Source organism: Clavelina lepadiformis, chromosome 3 (genome assembly GCF_947623445.1).
Source record: "Clavelina lepadiformis chromosome 3, kaClaLepa1.1, whole genome shotgun sequence".
NCBI lineage: Eukaryota > Metazoa > Chordata > Ascidiacea > Aplousobranchia > Clavelinidae > Clavelina > Clavelina lepadiformis.
The window spans coordinates 5,823,694-5,836,952 of record NC_135242.1 but is presented as its reverse complement, the minus strand read 5'-3'; the positions used below and the strand labels follow the sequence as shown (position 1 = coordinate 5,836,952).

The 13,259-nt window shown below is 33.4% G+C and overlaps 1 protein-coding gene across 7 annotated transcripts in view; it reads left to right on the top strand.

The window, feature by feature from the left end:
• Positions 1-13,259, top strand: part of LOC143450511 (uncharacterized) — a 34,913-nt gene that overhangs the window by 10,475 nt on the left and 11,179 nt on the right. For 3 of the 7 annotated variants that reach the window (XM_076951087.1, XM_076951086.1, XM_076951084.1), the window contains exons 6-27: positions 1,712-1,777; positions 1,909-1,959; positions 2,386-2,436; positions 2,562-2,624; positions 4,521-4,586; positions 4,718-4,768; positions 5,371-5,433; positions 5,928-5,990; positions 6,095-6,145; positions 10,782-10,835; positions 11,138-11,164; positions 11,295-11,339; positions 11,434-11,499; positions 11,699-11,761; positions 11,854-11,895; positions 12,026-12,070; positions 12,164-12,229; positions 12,429-12,491; positions 12,584-12,625; positions 12,756-12,800; positions 12,885-12,959; positions 13,160-13,222. In XM_076951087.1, the coding sequence (XP_076807202.1) occupies positions 1,712-1,777; positions 1,909-1,959; positions 2,386-2,436; positions 2,562-2,624; positions 4,521-4,586; positions 4,718-4,768; positions 5,371-5,433; positions 5,928-5,990; positions 6,095-6,145; positions 10,782-10,835; positions 11,138-11,164; positions 11,295-11,339; positions 11,434-11,499; positions 11,699-11,761; positions 11,854-11,895; positions 12,026-12,070; positions 12,164-12,229; positions 12,429-12,491; positions 12,584-12,625; positions 12,756-12,800; positions 12,885-12,959; positions 13,160-13,222 (1,221 nt within the window). Of the gene's footprint in view, positions 1-1,711; positions 1,778-1,908; positions 1,960-2,385; positions 2,437-2,561; positions 2,625-4,520; positions 4,587-4,717; positions 4,769-5,370; positions 5,434-5,927; positions 5,991-6,094; positions 6,146-9,385; positions 9,517-10,781; positions 10,836-11,137; positions 11,165-11,294; positions 11,340-11,433; positions 11,500-11,698; positions 11,762-11,853; positions 11,896-12,025; positions 12,071-12,163; positions 12,230-12,428; positions 12,492-12,583; positions 12,626-12,755; positions 12,801-12,884; positions 12,960-13,159; positions 13,223-13,259 lie in introns of those variants that run through there. The other 4 variants (XM_076951085.1, XM_076951088.1, XM_076951089.1 and 1 more) reach the window with 4 other exon arrangements.

Here is a 13,259-nt window from a genome sequence, read left to right as displayed (position 1 = left end):
AGTTCTCATGTTGATCTGGCTACCTGTGATAAAAGCTTGATGAATCATTTTGGTTACAATCCAACTACATATTTGTATTGAAATTTTCCGATCAACACTGCTTTTTTATAAACAATCCTTGAAAGAATTTCAGTGATATTTGTTATTGCAGTGATATTTAGCTAAGAGATTTTTATCTTTTCTCTTCTCATATCCCAGTCGTGCAACACTTCAGTTGGGCGTACAAATTGCTAGTTTGATCGCATTCCATGTAATAATATATTACGTTCACATTGACAATTACCACGTGGGTTATATACCGAATAAAATATATAGCACATAAATACCTCTTTCAACAAAGAATTGATTAGTTTATCACTATACGAAACATTTAGCATTGTCACTATGCACAATAAAAGGAAACCATGTACGAGTGACAGTGACTTTAAATTAACAAACGAATACCTAGTATCGACACATGGGTCAATGAAAGGAAATCGCGAGTAACCTACTCGTCTGCAACTGTTTAAAAAAGTATCTTGTTTTGTTTTTGAGGAGATTGGTTGTATAAGGTCAATACTACACCGTTCGAATGACTGAGTTGATTTGACCAAATGCGATTCAGGGGCTTACAAAGGCGGTGTTTTACTCATAAAAAACTGTATAACTACTCGTTACACTTCTCACATTATTAAACAAGTAAAGTGAGTTCTTCATTTTGACACGAATAAAATGGTACATTTTGGTCACGGCAGAATGACACGAGCGAGCATAAATAGTAACCTATGTAACGCAGACCAACTAGTGCTTGCGCAGTAAACTTAAGATAACGCGTCAGGTATGCATTTAAGTTGCTTTGACGATAAGTGATATCGTACCTACTGTAGAACTGCAGATTGAGCAAGTTCAATTCTTCATCGCTTTATTTTCTTATTTTTAACTTTTCCAAACTTCGGTCAAACATAAATGCATCAGACTTGTGATCAGGATGAAGCGTTTCCCTGGTAGAAAATTCGACCATTTCCGGACAGCCTCGATTATGGATGCGACGTTTAGTTTAGCCATGTTTGCTTTCGTTAGGAGTTCGAGAATAAAAACGCTGCTGGTTGGCTGCATTAATGTAAACTCCACGATATTGGGACGTTAGACCCATGACGGTCCTGGTTCGAGCCCTGGGCTCGCAATAAATGCGGCGAGATCGTGTTCCATGTTCGATACCCAGTGGCGCTAAGGTGGTAATGCGCTTGGGCAAAGCATTAATGCCGCTTGCTTCTGTTCAAAGGACTCGGTGGACAGTTCTAAATTCTCACAGTTCGATATACAAATCAAAATACCAAGATAAAACTTTGCGACAATCGGAGCTCGCACAAAGGTTAGCTCTGGAACTGGAGCTCGAGCGGTAAGGAATCTTCGCCGGGTTTCCTCAGTCCGATGATGAAAACTATCCGAATCTAGTATACAAGTGCAAAACCAGATGTTGTCATAATTTGAGTGACTGGGGTTTAGTATACAACGACAATCTGTGGTTGTGCACTTGTATGCTAAACCCGATTGTCGTACCATACTAAACAAACACGACATACCCTTTTCGCCCAAGGATAATCAGCAAACGTCCATTTCTTTAATGCCCGAAGCAAATTGGGCACGGCTCCGGTATTCTAAAATCATTTTTCTTTTTTACTTAATTTATTTTTATTACTTGGTGTTATCGTAGTTTTTATCATAATTTCAGATTTGTCGTCGACTGCAATTGCTGCGACTGAAGTTGAGGAATTTTCTTATTCAATAAGCTCTACAGGTTTGTTGTGTGACGTCAATTTAATATAATAACTATTTAGTATAAAACTATTTTGTTATTAAGATTTACTACAATACAAGTTTAATCCTGTTGCATTTTATTTCAATTACATTACGTTAAATTGTTTTAAGGTGAATCCGCAATAGTTTCTTCAACAACAGAAAATACATCAAATGCAACAGGTAATCTGTCCATATTAACAATGCATTTTCATTAGGTATTATTCATATCAGTAAAAATGCTATCTAAAATTAAGTTAGTATACTGGTATATAAAGTCATTTTCTTTTTATACTGTAAACTTATGATTGCAAGTTGTCCAGAATTTTACAGCATGTAGTAGTTACTATATGAACTTATGCATTGTTAATAGCTTCGTCTTAGCAAGTCTATTATTATTGATTAATATTATCATGTGCTGTATTTCATTTCAAATCCACAATGACCAACATTTAATCCAGCAGAACTTGAGTAGAATTCTTCACTAAGTTTTACGTGTAGATAGTTTTCTTTGATTGGCTTTCATTAAAGTAAATAGTATCGCATTGTTAAGTTGATTTGGACCGAATTCATTTTAATTTTACAACACTTTGTCATAATTGTATTTAGCTATCGCAACAGTGTCACCTTCCGATGCAGAAGTCTCAGCTTCCTCAGCCGGTAATATATGCACAAATACATTCCTGTAACTTATTATTTTATTTTGCAAATGCAGCTTTGACTTTTTACATTGCAGTTACTATTAATTTATCCTTTATGTTAAAACATTATGTTTTTGTTTACAGAGCCACCATCAACTACATTTATTGCAGAAGTATCTGCACAGACTTCTGCACTGAATTCTTCAGGTAAGCTTAGTTTCTGTTGACGTTTATAGTAAATAAATTTCATTACATATATGACTATGGATTGAATCAGGGGCTACCAAACTATGGCCTGCAAGATTAGTTTATCTGGCGGCCTGACTCTGCCACAAGTTGGCTTATTGTATTTTAACTAAGTGAACATAATGGGAATTCAGCCCGCGATCATCAGTTCTCATGTTGATCTGGCTACTTGTGATAAAAGCTTGATGAATCATTTTGGTTACAATCCAACTACATATTTGTATTGAAATTTTCCGATCAACACTGCTTTTTTATAAACAATCCTTGAAAGAATTTCAGTGATATTTGTTATTGCAGTGATATTTAGCTAAGAGATTTTTATCTTTTCTCTTCTCATATCCCAGTCGTGCAACACTTCAGTTGGGCGTACAAATTGCTAGTTTGATCGCATTCCATGTAATAATATATTACGTTCACATTGACAATTACCACGTGGGTTATATACCGAATAAAATATATAGCACATAAATACCTCTTTCAACAAAGAATTGATTAGTTTATCACTATACGAAACATTTAGCATTGTCACTATGCACAATAAAAGGAAACCATGTACGAGTGACAGTGACTTTAAATTAACAAACGAATACCTAGTATCGACACATGGGTCAATGAAAGGAAATCGCGACTAATCTACTCGTCTGCAACTGTTTAAAAAAGTATCTTGTTTTGTTTTTGAGGAGATTGGTTGTATAAGGTCAATACTACACCGTTCGAATGACTGAGTTGATTTGACCAAATGCGATTCAGGGGCTTACAAAGGCGGTGTTTTACTCATAAAAAACTGTATAACTACTCGTTACACTTCTCACATTATTAAACAAGTAAAGTGAGTTCTTCATTTTGACACGAATAAAATGGTACATTTTGGTCACGGCAGAATGACACGAGCGAGCATAAATAGTAACCTATGTAACGCAGACCAACTAGTGCTTGCGCAGTAAACTTAAGATAACGCGTCAGGTATGCATTTAAGTTGCTTTGACGATAAGTGATATCGTACCTACTGTAGAACTGCAGATTGAGCAAGTTCAATTCTTCATCGCTTTATTTTCTTATTTTTAACTTTTCCAAACTTCGGTCAAACATAAATGCATCAGACTTGTGATCAGGATGAAGCGTTTCCCTGGTAGAAAATTCGACCATTTCCGGACAGCCTCGATTATGGATGCGACGTTTAGTTTAGCCATGTTTGCTTTCGTTAGGAGTTCGAGAATAAAAACGCTGCTGGTTGGCTGCATTAATGTAAACTCCACGATATTGGGACGTTAGACCCATGACGGTCCTGGTTCGAGCCCTGGGCTCGCAATAAATGCGGCGAGATCGTGTTCCATGTTCGATACCCAGTGGCGCTAAGGTGGTAATGCGCTTGGGCAAAGCATTAATGCCGCTTGCTTCTGTTCAAAGGCCTCGGTGGACAGTTCTAAATTCTCACAGTTCGATATACAAATCAAAATACCAAGATAAAACTTTGCGACAATCGGAGCTCGCACAAAGGTTAGCTCTGGAACTGGAGCTCGAGCGGTAAGGAATCTTCGCCGGGTTTCCTCAGTCCGATGATGAAAACTATCCGAATCTAGTATACAAGTGCAAAACCAGATGTTGTCATAATTTGAGTGACTGGGGTTTAGTATACAACGACAATCTGTGGTTGTGCACTTGTATGCTAAACCCGATTGTCGTACCATACTAAACAAACACGACATACCCTTTTCGCCCAAGGATAATCAGCAAACGTCCATTTCTTTAATGCCCGAAGCAAATTGGGCACGGCTCCGGTATTCTAAAATCATTTTTCTTTTTTACTTAATTTATTTTTATTACTTGGTGTTATCGTAGTTTTTATCATAATTTCAGATTTGTCGTCGACTGCAATTGCTGCGACTGAAGTTGAGGAATTTTCTTATTCAATAAGCTCTACAGGTTTGTTGTGTGACGTCAATTTAATATAATAACTATTTAGTATAAAACTATTTTGCTATTAAGATTTACTACAATACAAGTTTAATCCTGTTGCATTTTATTTCAATTACATTACGTTAAATTGTTTTAAGGTGAATCCACAATAGTTTCTTCAACAACAGAAAATACATCAAATGCAACAGGTAATCTGTTCATATTAACAATGCATTTTCATTAGGTAATATTCATATCAGTAAAAATGCTATCTAAAATTAAGTTAGTATACTGGTATACAAAGTAATTTACTTTTTATACTGTAAACTTATGATTGCAAGTTGTCCAGAATTTTATAGCATGTAGTAGTTACTATATGAACTTATGCATTGTTAATAGCTTCGTCTTAGCAAGTCTATTATTATTGATTAATATTATCATGTGCTGTATTTCATTTCAAATCCACAATGACCAACATTTAATCCTGCAGAACTTGAGTGGAATTCTTCACTAAGTTTTACGTGTAGATAGTTTTGTTGGATTGGCTTTCATTAAAGTAAATAGTATCGCATTGTTAACTTAATTTGGACCGATTTCATTTTAATTTTACAACATTTTGTCATAATTGAATTTAGCTATCGCAACAGTGTCATCTTCCGATGCAGAAGTCTCAGCTTCCTCAGGCGTTAATATATGCACAAATACATTCCCGTAACTTATTATTTTATTTTGCAAATGCAGCTTTGATTTTTGACATTGCAGTTACTATTAATTTATCCTTTATGTTAAAACATTATGTTTTTGTTTACAGAGCCACCATCAACTACATTTATTGCAGAAGTATCTGTACAGACTTCTGCACTGAATTCTTCAGGTAAGCTTAGTTTCTGTTGACGTTTATAGTAAATAAATTTCATTATATGTATGACTATGGATTGAATCAGGGGCTACCAAAATATAGCCTGCAAGATTAGTTTGTCTGGCGGCCTGACTCTGCCACAAGTTGGCTTATTGTATTTTAACTAAGTGAACATAATGGGAATTCAGCCCGCGATCATCAGTTCTCAAGTTGATCTGGCTACCTGTGAAAAAAGCTTGATGAATCATTTTGGTTACAATCCAACTAGATATTTGTATTGAAATTTGCCGATCTACACTGCTTATTTATAAACAATTTTTGAAGCATTTTCAGTGATATTTGATATTGCAGCGATTTTTGGCTAAGAGATTTTTATCTTTTAGCTTCTCATATGCCATTCGTGCAACATACATTACCGGTTGGCCTACTAAAGATTCTTGTATACTAATTTCTTGAATCTTTTACTCATTGCATAATGTTTACTCGGTTTAATATTCATTTTAATTCAGACGCACAATCATCCACCTCGACACTGTATGAAGAGGCTTCTTTTTTTTCACTGAGCTCTGGAGGTGAGCTTATTTTCCTATGATGTTTTTATCATTTGATATTGTTTCATATTGATCATATGAATTTTGTTAATGCAGTATCGTTTTTGTTTTAATTGGAATTTCAGATTCACCCACAATATCATTTTCAACTGCAGGAGACACCTCTTATTCAACAGGTAATATACACGAACAAATTTTTGCTATGCGATTCCTGTTGATTTAGCTGGTAATTGTTTGCCTGTATTCAAGATTGTATGTTTAACTCACCGTGTTCGCAACACTTTTAAATATTTATTAAAGTTGATCAGGGCAAAGGAAAGTGTTTACTTTCAAACTATCCTACATGAATTTTACTCTTTCTTAATTTTATTTGTTTGCTTGCAATTTGAGCAACTGTATTGTTAGTAGTTATTGTTAAATAATTAAGCTGTCAGTAAATGAAGGGCTCCAAAGCAAACACCCTTTGAGTTGTTTAAGTATACAGCACAACATTTAAACTCTCAACAAATGTATCACTGTCTCAGGTAGCGTGATGGGTTTCGTGTGGCATGATTTGACAAAAAATGTAATGAAATCTCTCACCCATTGTTAAGAAATATTTACACTGATACCAGATGAAAAGACGATAATTTTACCTTCAAACGAGTTCTAGTAATCACAAAGGTTTACATCGATAAGATGTAAGTGATAGTAGTGATATTATACGCTCTCGTAGACTACCAATGTACGGGTAGAATATTTCAATAGCTTCGGCACAAACAATGCGTCTACGTAAATGGTAAACATAGCACTGAAATTAGTTTTTTTGTTAAGAGTTTTAGTGTAAAAATAGCTCTGATAGGTTAGCTAGCTTGATAAACCACTCATTTCAGAAAGTTCTGATTTTAAAGTAAAATGGATTTAAACGGTGTTCTGAGAGATTTGTTTTTATATTTTTTAAAATAGCCTATAGAATGAGAAGTGTGACATTTTTATTCATTTTAGAAAAATACAAAGCAAAATTATTTTTTTGAATCTTTGAATGTTTTGCATTTGTCACTGAACATTAGATTGTCACGAAACATCGTCGTAAAATTTAAAATGAAATATGTTGTCCTTTCATCTGTAGAGGTTCTCTTTCTTGAAGATTATTTTAATTCATGATATTAGAAAATCTCTTAAACTTGTTTAGAAGTAAGACGTTTCAGCGTACAGGTTATGATAGACGTCGTTCAAACAGAACGAAGTATGAGTTACAGCCACTAGGATTTATGCTTTGTGAGAAAGTTTAATTGGGGACTGTTTCGGATTCTTTGCACTTCGAACCGTCAAGGTCAATGTCACTTTAGGCCTATAACGCGTTAAAAAATATTTTTGTTATTCTTCTGAGCAAAAGGTTTTGAATACGAATTCATTTTAATTCGTGTCGTTACTTTAGTTACTTTATGATTCCAATGTTTTTTTTTGTTTGTGTTAAGCCTAGTAACACACTGCCCATTCATTTTCAAACAATCGGGTCGTAGTCGTGCAAAAGATAATTATCTTTTGACACATTATAATTTGTCTGCTTTATGATGAAATTATCCTGAACGACATCGAAACAAAGAATAGTTTGATCTAAGAACTGTCAGTCTCTTTTGGTCGATACGGTAAATGAGAATAACACTCATACTGTACGTAGACCCTAGGAGTAGCACTAATATTTCATCATTCACGAAGACGCACTACTTTATTTTAATGTCATTCGATAAGGTTTCTTTTTATACACAAACCTTTGAGATGTATTGTAAGCAGCGTATTGTTTCAACACTGTCAATACTTTACGAAATGGAATTTGCCATATAATGTATGAAAGGAATGCTTTGCGTCTTATTCAAACCTGCTGTCAGTATAACTTCCAAGATGTTTTGTAGTAAAGAAGACACTAACATTTTCTTGGAGAATAAAAATATGTTTATCAAATGAGCTTAAAGCAAGATTAATATGATTTGCCAATCGTGCCCTCATGTATCAAATATAGTTGTCGTGATTTAAGCTAACCATGTTTAAACTATTATATAAATTACTTAAACTCAAAATAATAACGTAGATCGTTTGGTTAAAATCCATGTAATTACTTACTGCTTTCTTTCTTTGTCATACCGTTTCAATTTCCAGTTTCGATCTAAAGCAGTCTTACTAAACAGTCTTTTAGTCCCCTTTACTAAACACCCCGAATCCTATTATCGTCTCTCGTCGTTTCTCCAGCCCTTTGATTCCTGCACAATGATAACGCCAGAACATATTTGACAAATTTGAAAGTTGACAACAAATAGAAATACCTTACTGAAACGAAATCAATTACCAATTTATCAAAAATATGCTGCTGTGTTAAGGCTCTTTCTTTTTTGTTTGTTGGAGGCGAACTAGAAGATTTATGGCTTTTTTTTAAAAAAAGAGCTTTAACTTTTATGACGTACTTCGCTATTCTGTACATCTTTAACCAACCTACTTACGACGAGTAGAAGCATGTAATTCAATCTTAATTAAGGAACCCATAATTTTTTGACGACTTTAGACCAATAAAATATAACCAAAATCGTCCCCTGACTTTTGGCTACTTAGACCAGAAGTCCTCCGTCAAACCCAAGTAAAGAACTACTGATTCAAAGAAGGCAACAAAAATTGTTCACTTTCAGAGAGCAAAGGTTTCGTGTTCATCTTAACTGCAATATATTGGGTTTCATTGTTTGCGAATAAACGGCAATTCGTAAATTAATGAAAAATTAAAAAAATATAGAATTAACGAAAAAAATGGAGAGGAGTGTCTCTCATGTGCATAATTTTATTAATTTGCACAAAGATATGCTACGTGGATACCCTAAGTTGTTATATCAACCATTCTGTTTAAACGCAGGCGTATGTAAAAGAGTCGTCACTGCTCTTTGTTGAAATTATCCTGAGCGAGATTGAAACTGATGTCGAATAAAATAGGATATAGCTTACATACGAAATTGGACAAATGTCAGCCACAATTCCGTAGGTCAAAATGACAAATAAAAGCAACACTAATGTTCAGTCTTCTATGATGACGCGTTGTTTTATTCTACTGTTTCAGAAGGTAACATAAGAAGATTGTTTTGGCGCAAATTTTTTCAGATGTTTTGTAAAGCAGCATATCATTTTACACCACGACATTAATTAATAAAAATAGAAAAAGAGATTTGCCATACGTGAAAGGAATGAAATATATGAAAGCACAATAGTCATGTACGTTGCTATGCTCGATATTTATAGTTTTGTTCCTATTTGGATAAGCATAAGGCGGGTAGCTTGGCGTAAGTATTGTTAACAGTGATTTTGTCATAATGGGAAACATTTTTTATGGATATACGTGTTTTTTCGAAAAATCGATCTTCAATGTTTTAACCAAAACTATTGAATATGGTCATTTTTCTAGGTCATTTTTTGATATAAACTAGTGAAATAGGCTATTACTTCATGGTTGGGAAATTGCTGAAACGAGACATGCTGTCCTCGGCAAAGCTTATGATTGCAGTAGACATTGTACTGTTGATCATTGCTGTGGGTAAGAATTTTTCCACAATCTTTCTCATATGTGTGTGTCTTGTTGATAAAAGTTCATACATTACCGTCAGGAATTGTTACAAATGTTTTACGCAATGTTGGAGTTTTTAGCAACAGTCATTTTAACTACTTATCAATACTCAGGTAATGTCGGAATGGAAACTTGTAGTTAGCTGATCATTATTATTTGTGATCTATCAAATACAGTATAAGCCCTGAAATAAATATGTGGTTGTCAAAAAACCAAGTCAGGACATAGAGAGTGCCAGATTTTTCAAACATGATTTTTCTAACATAAAAATTCTAAGTTTTGCTGTTCCATTAATGATTAAGTGTGAATATGTATGTCTGAGTGATACGAAATAAATTGATTTAAAGCTAAATTTATCAATAACTTATTAGTATATTTTGCAACTAAAAAATGTGTTAACTGTTGCTCCAAACTTCTTACGCATAATTTTTTGGATTGTAGTCGTTGTAAGTGGACTTTCGTGAAAAAAGTTGTAAGATACCATTTCTTATAACAGGATGATAGACACAATGATATTCAGTATATATATTATCAAGTAATCTTTTATCATTTTATGTTTGTAGTATTGCTTAGTATTATTTCAGCTTGTAGTTTACTTTCAGATTTGCAATCAATGGTAGGTACTTCAACAGACGTTAAGAATGTCTCAGACTCGCAGAGTGCCACAGGGCGCCATTTTTAGAAATACATGTTGGCAATTCCCTTATGTTGGATGTTTCACATATCGTCCAATTCACACTACATAGCTGTTCAAACTTAACGATACAAATTTAAAAAATTTTCTTGAGCCATTGTCCATTAACAAGTTGTATGACAATTTTATAACATGTTTGTATAACCACTGTACAACAGCTTTGTCTATTTCAGTGAATTTAAATTACATCGAAGTACATGAATCGCATTCAAATTGTACTACTAAACAAATTAGTTGATTAGTTGACAAAGTGGATACTCTGATTTATTTTCACCTAGAGTACAATGGATGTACTATAAATTTTTTTGGAATTGCTTTGTTACTATTTGGTACTACATTTCGGTTTAATTGCAAAAAACCATCATCCTGATTTACTCCTGCAGTATCATAATAGTTGACTGAACAAGTCTCTCCAAACTTAATTTTCTCTGAGTTCATTTGGAGGACGCCTTATCACACTCACTTTTAAGTTCATACTTGAGTTGACGAAAGTCGTTATAGAATAATTTTGCATTAAGCGTAATTTCATTTTGCATTTTAGATGCAACAAATATGTCATCGACAAACACTCCGGAAACTTTCTCATCACTAACAGGTAAGCTTATGAATATAGACAATTATGTCTTGAAATATAGGATCAGGTATGATTGTTCTCGTAGGGCATTCCAACTCTTAACAAAAATTTTAAAATTAAAAATCATTTCCTGTCTTTTGTTATGGGTAATTTGAATGTTACGTTAGTATTTTCACCAAAATCGAACGAAATGTTTTCATCTTTATTTGGTATTGTACAGAGTATTGTGTATTGTTGAGTATTGTGTAGAGGTACAGAGTATTGTGTAAAACAATGTAGTGGTCTAACCTAACCTAACCTACTTTTCTTTCAATATGACACAGCAACGACTTCCAGCAGTGTTACCCCAGGTACATTTTTTGTATTTTTACATAATTATCTGCTTAATGTTTTTCGTTCCTTTGACTAAGCTGCGTTTAAGTTGATCACACAACTTTATCAAGATAAGGTATATATTAAAAGATTATTGTTTCACTTTAGACTATTTCAACACAACATCGCCAAACCTTGTAAACAACACGGGAGGTATATACTATTTGCAGACTATAAACTCAATAAAAAAAATTTCGAAATAAACAAAGGTTTTACCCAGACTTATTTTATTTATTATTTGGTGTAGGATCGCCGGAAATTACAACTTTTTCCGACCCGTTGATTACTTCAAATACCAATACAGGACCAGATAGTAAGCAGCATGCGCATAGTTTTGTACATAATATAATTGTATATACTGCAGTCTATTTTGTTGATCACAATTATTAATAACTGAAGAGCCAGTTTCATGCATCATACACTAAAATATTTATGTTTAATTGCAAAAAGTGCATTTCAACTCTTGAATTAAAATCCTAATTTTAAAAACCATTTTCCGTTTTTTTTGATAGTTAACTTGAATGTTACGTCAGTATTTTCACCAAATACGAATGAAACGTCTTCATCTCCATTTGGTAAGCTGAGTAAAATTTTTTTTCAGAGTATTGTGTAAAACAATGTAGTGGTCTAACCTAACCTAACCTACTTTTCTTTCAATATTAAACAGCAACGGCTAATCCGTTTGAAACCTCCAGCAGTGTTACCCCAGGTACATTTTTTGTATTTTTACATAATTATTTGCTTAATGTTTTTTGTTACTTTCACTAAGCTGCGTTTAAGTTCATTACATAACTTTATGAAGAAAAGGTATAAATTTAAAGATTATTGTTTCATTTTAGATAATTTCAATGCAACATTGCCAAACCTTGTAAACAACACGGGAGGTATATACTATTTGCAGACTATACACTTAATAAAAAATTTTCCGAAATAACCAACGTTTTACCCAAACTTATTTTATTTATTATTTGGTGTAGGATCGCCGGAAATTACAACTTTTTCCGACCCGTTGATCACTTCAAATACCAATCTAGGACCAGGTAGTAAGCAGCATGCGCATAGTTTTGTACATAATATAATTATATATACTGCAGTCTATTTTGTTGATCACAATTATTAATAACTGAAGAGCCAGTGTCATGCATGATACACTAATATATTTATTTTTAATTGCAAAAAGTGCATTTTAACTCTTGAATTAAAATCCTAATTTTAAAAACCATTTTCCGTTTTTTTTGATAGTTAACTTGAATGTTACGTCAGTATTTTCACCAAATACGAATGAAACGTCTTCATCTCCATTTGGTAAGCTGAGTAAATTTTTTTTTCAGAGTATTGCGTAAAACAATGTAGTGGTCTAACCTAACCTAACCTACTTTTCTTTCAATATGACACAGCAACGTCTTCCCCGTTTGAAACCTCCAGCAGTGTTACCCCAGGTACATTTTTTGTATTTTTACATAATTATCTGCTTAATGTTTTTCGATACTTTGACTAAGCTGCGTTTAAGTTAATCACACAACTTTATCAAGATAAGGTATATGTTAAAAGATTATTGTTTCATTTTAGACAATTTCAACACAACATCGCCAAACTTTGTAAACAACACGGGAGGTATATACTATATGTAGACTATAATTTTAATAAAAAATTTTCCGAAATAAACAAAGTTTTACCCAGATTTATTTTATTTATTAGTTGGTGTAGGATCGCCGGAAATTACAACTTTTTCCGACCCGTTGATCACTTCAAATACCAATCCAGGACCAGACAGTAAGCAGCATGTGCACAGTTTTGTACATAATATAATTGTATATACTGCAGTCTATTTTGTTGATCACAGTTATTAATAACTGAAGAGCCAGTGTCATGCATGATACACTAAAATATTTATGTTTAATTGCAAAAAGGTCATTTCAACTCTTGAATTAAAATACAAATTTTAGAAACCATTTACTGTTTTTTCTTGGTAGGTAACTTGAATGTTACGTCAGTATTTTCACCAAATACGAACGAAACGTTTTCATCTCCATTTGGTAAGCTGAGTAAAAATTCTTTTCAGAGTATTGTGTA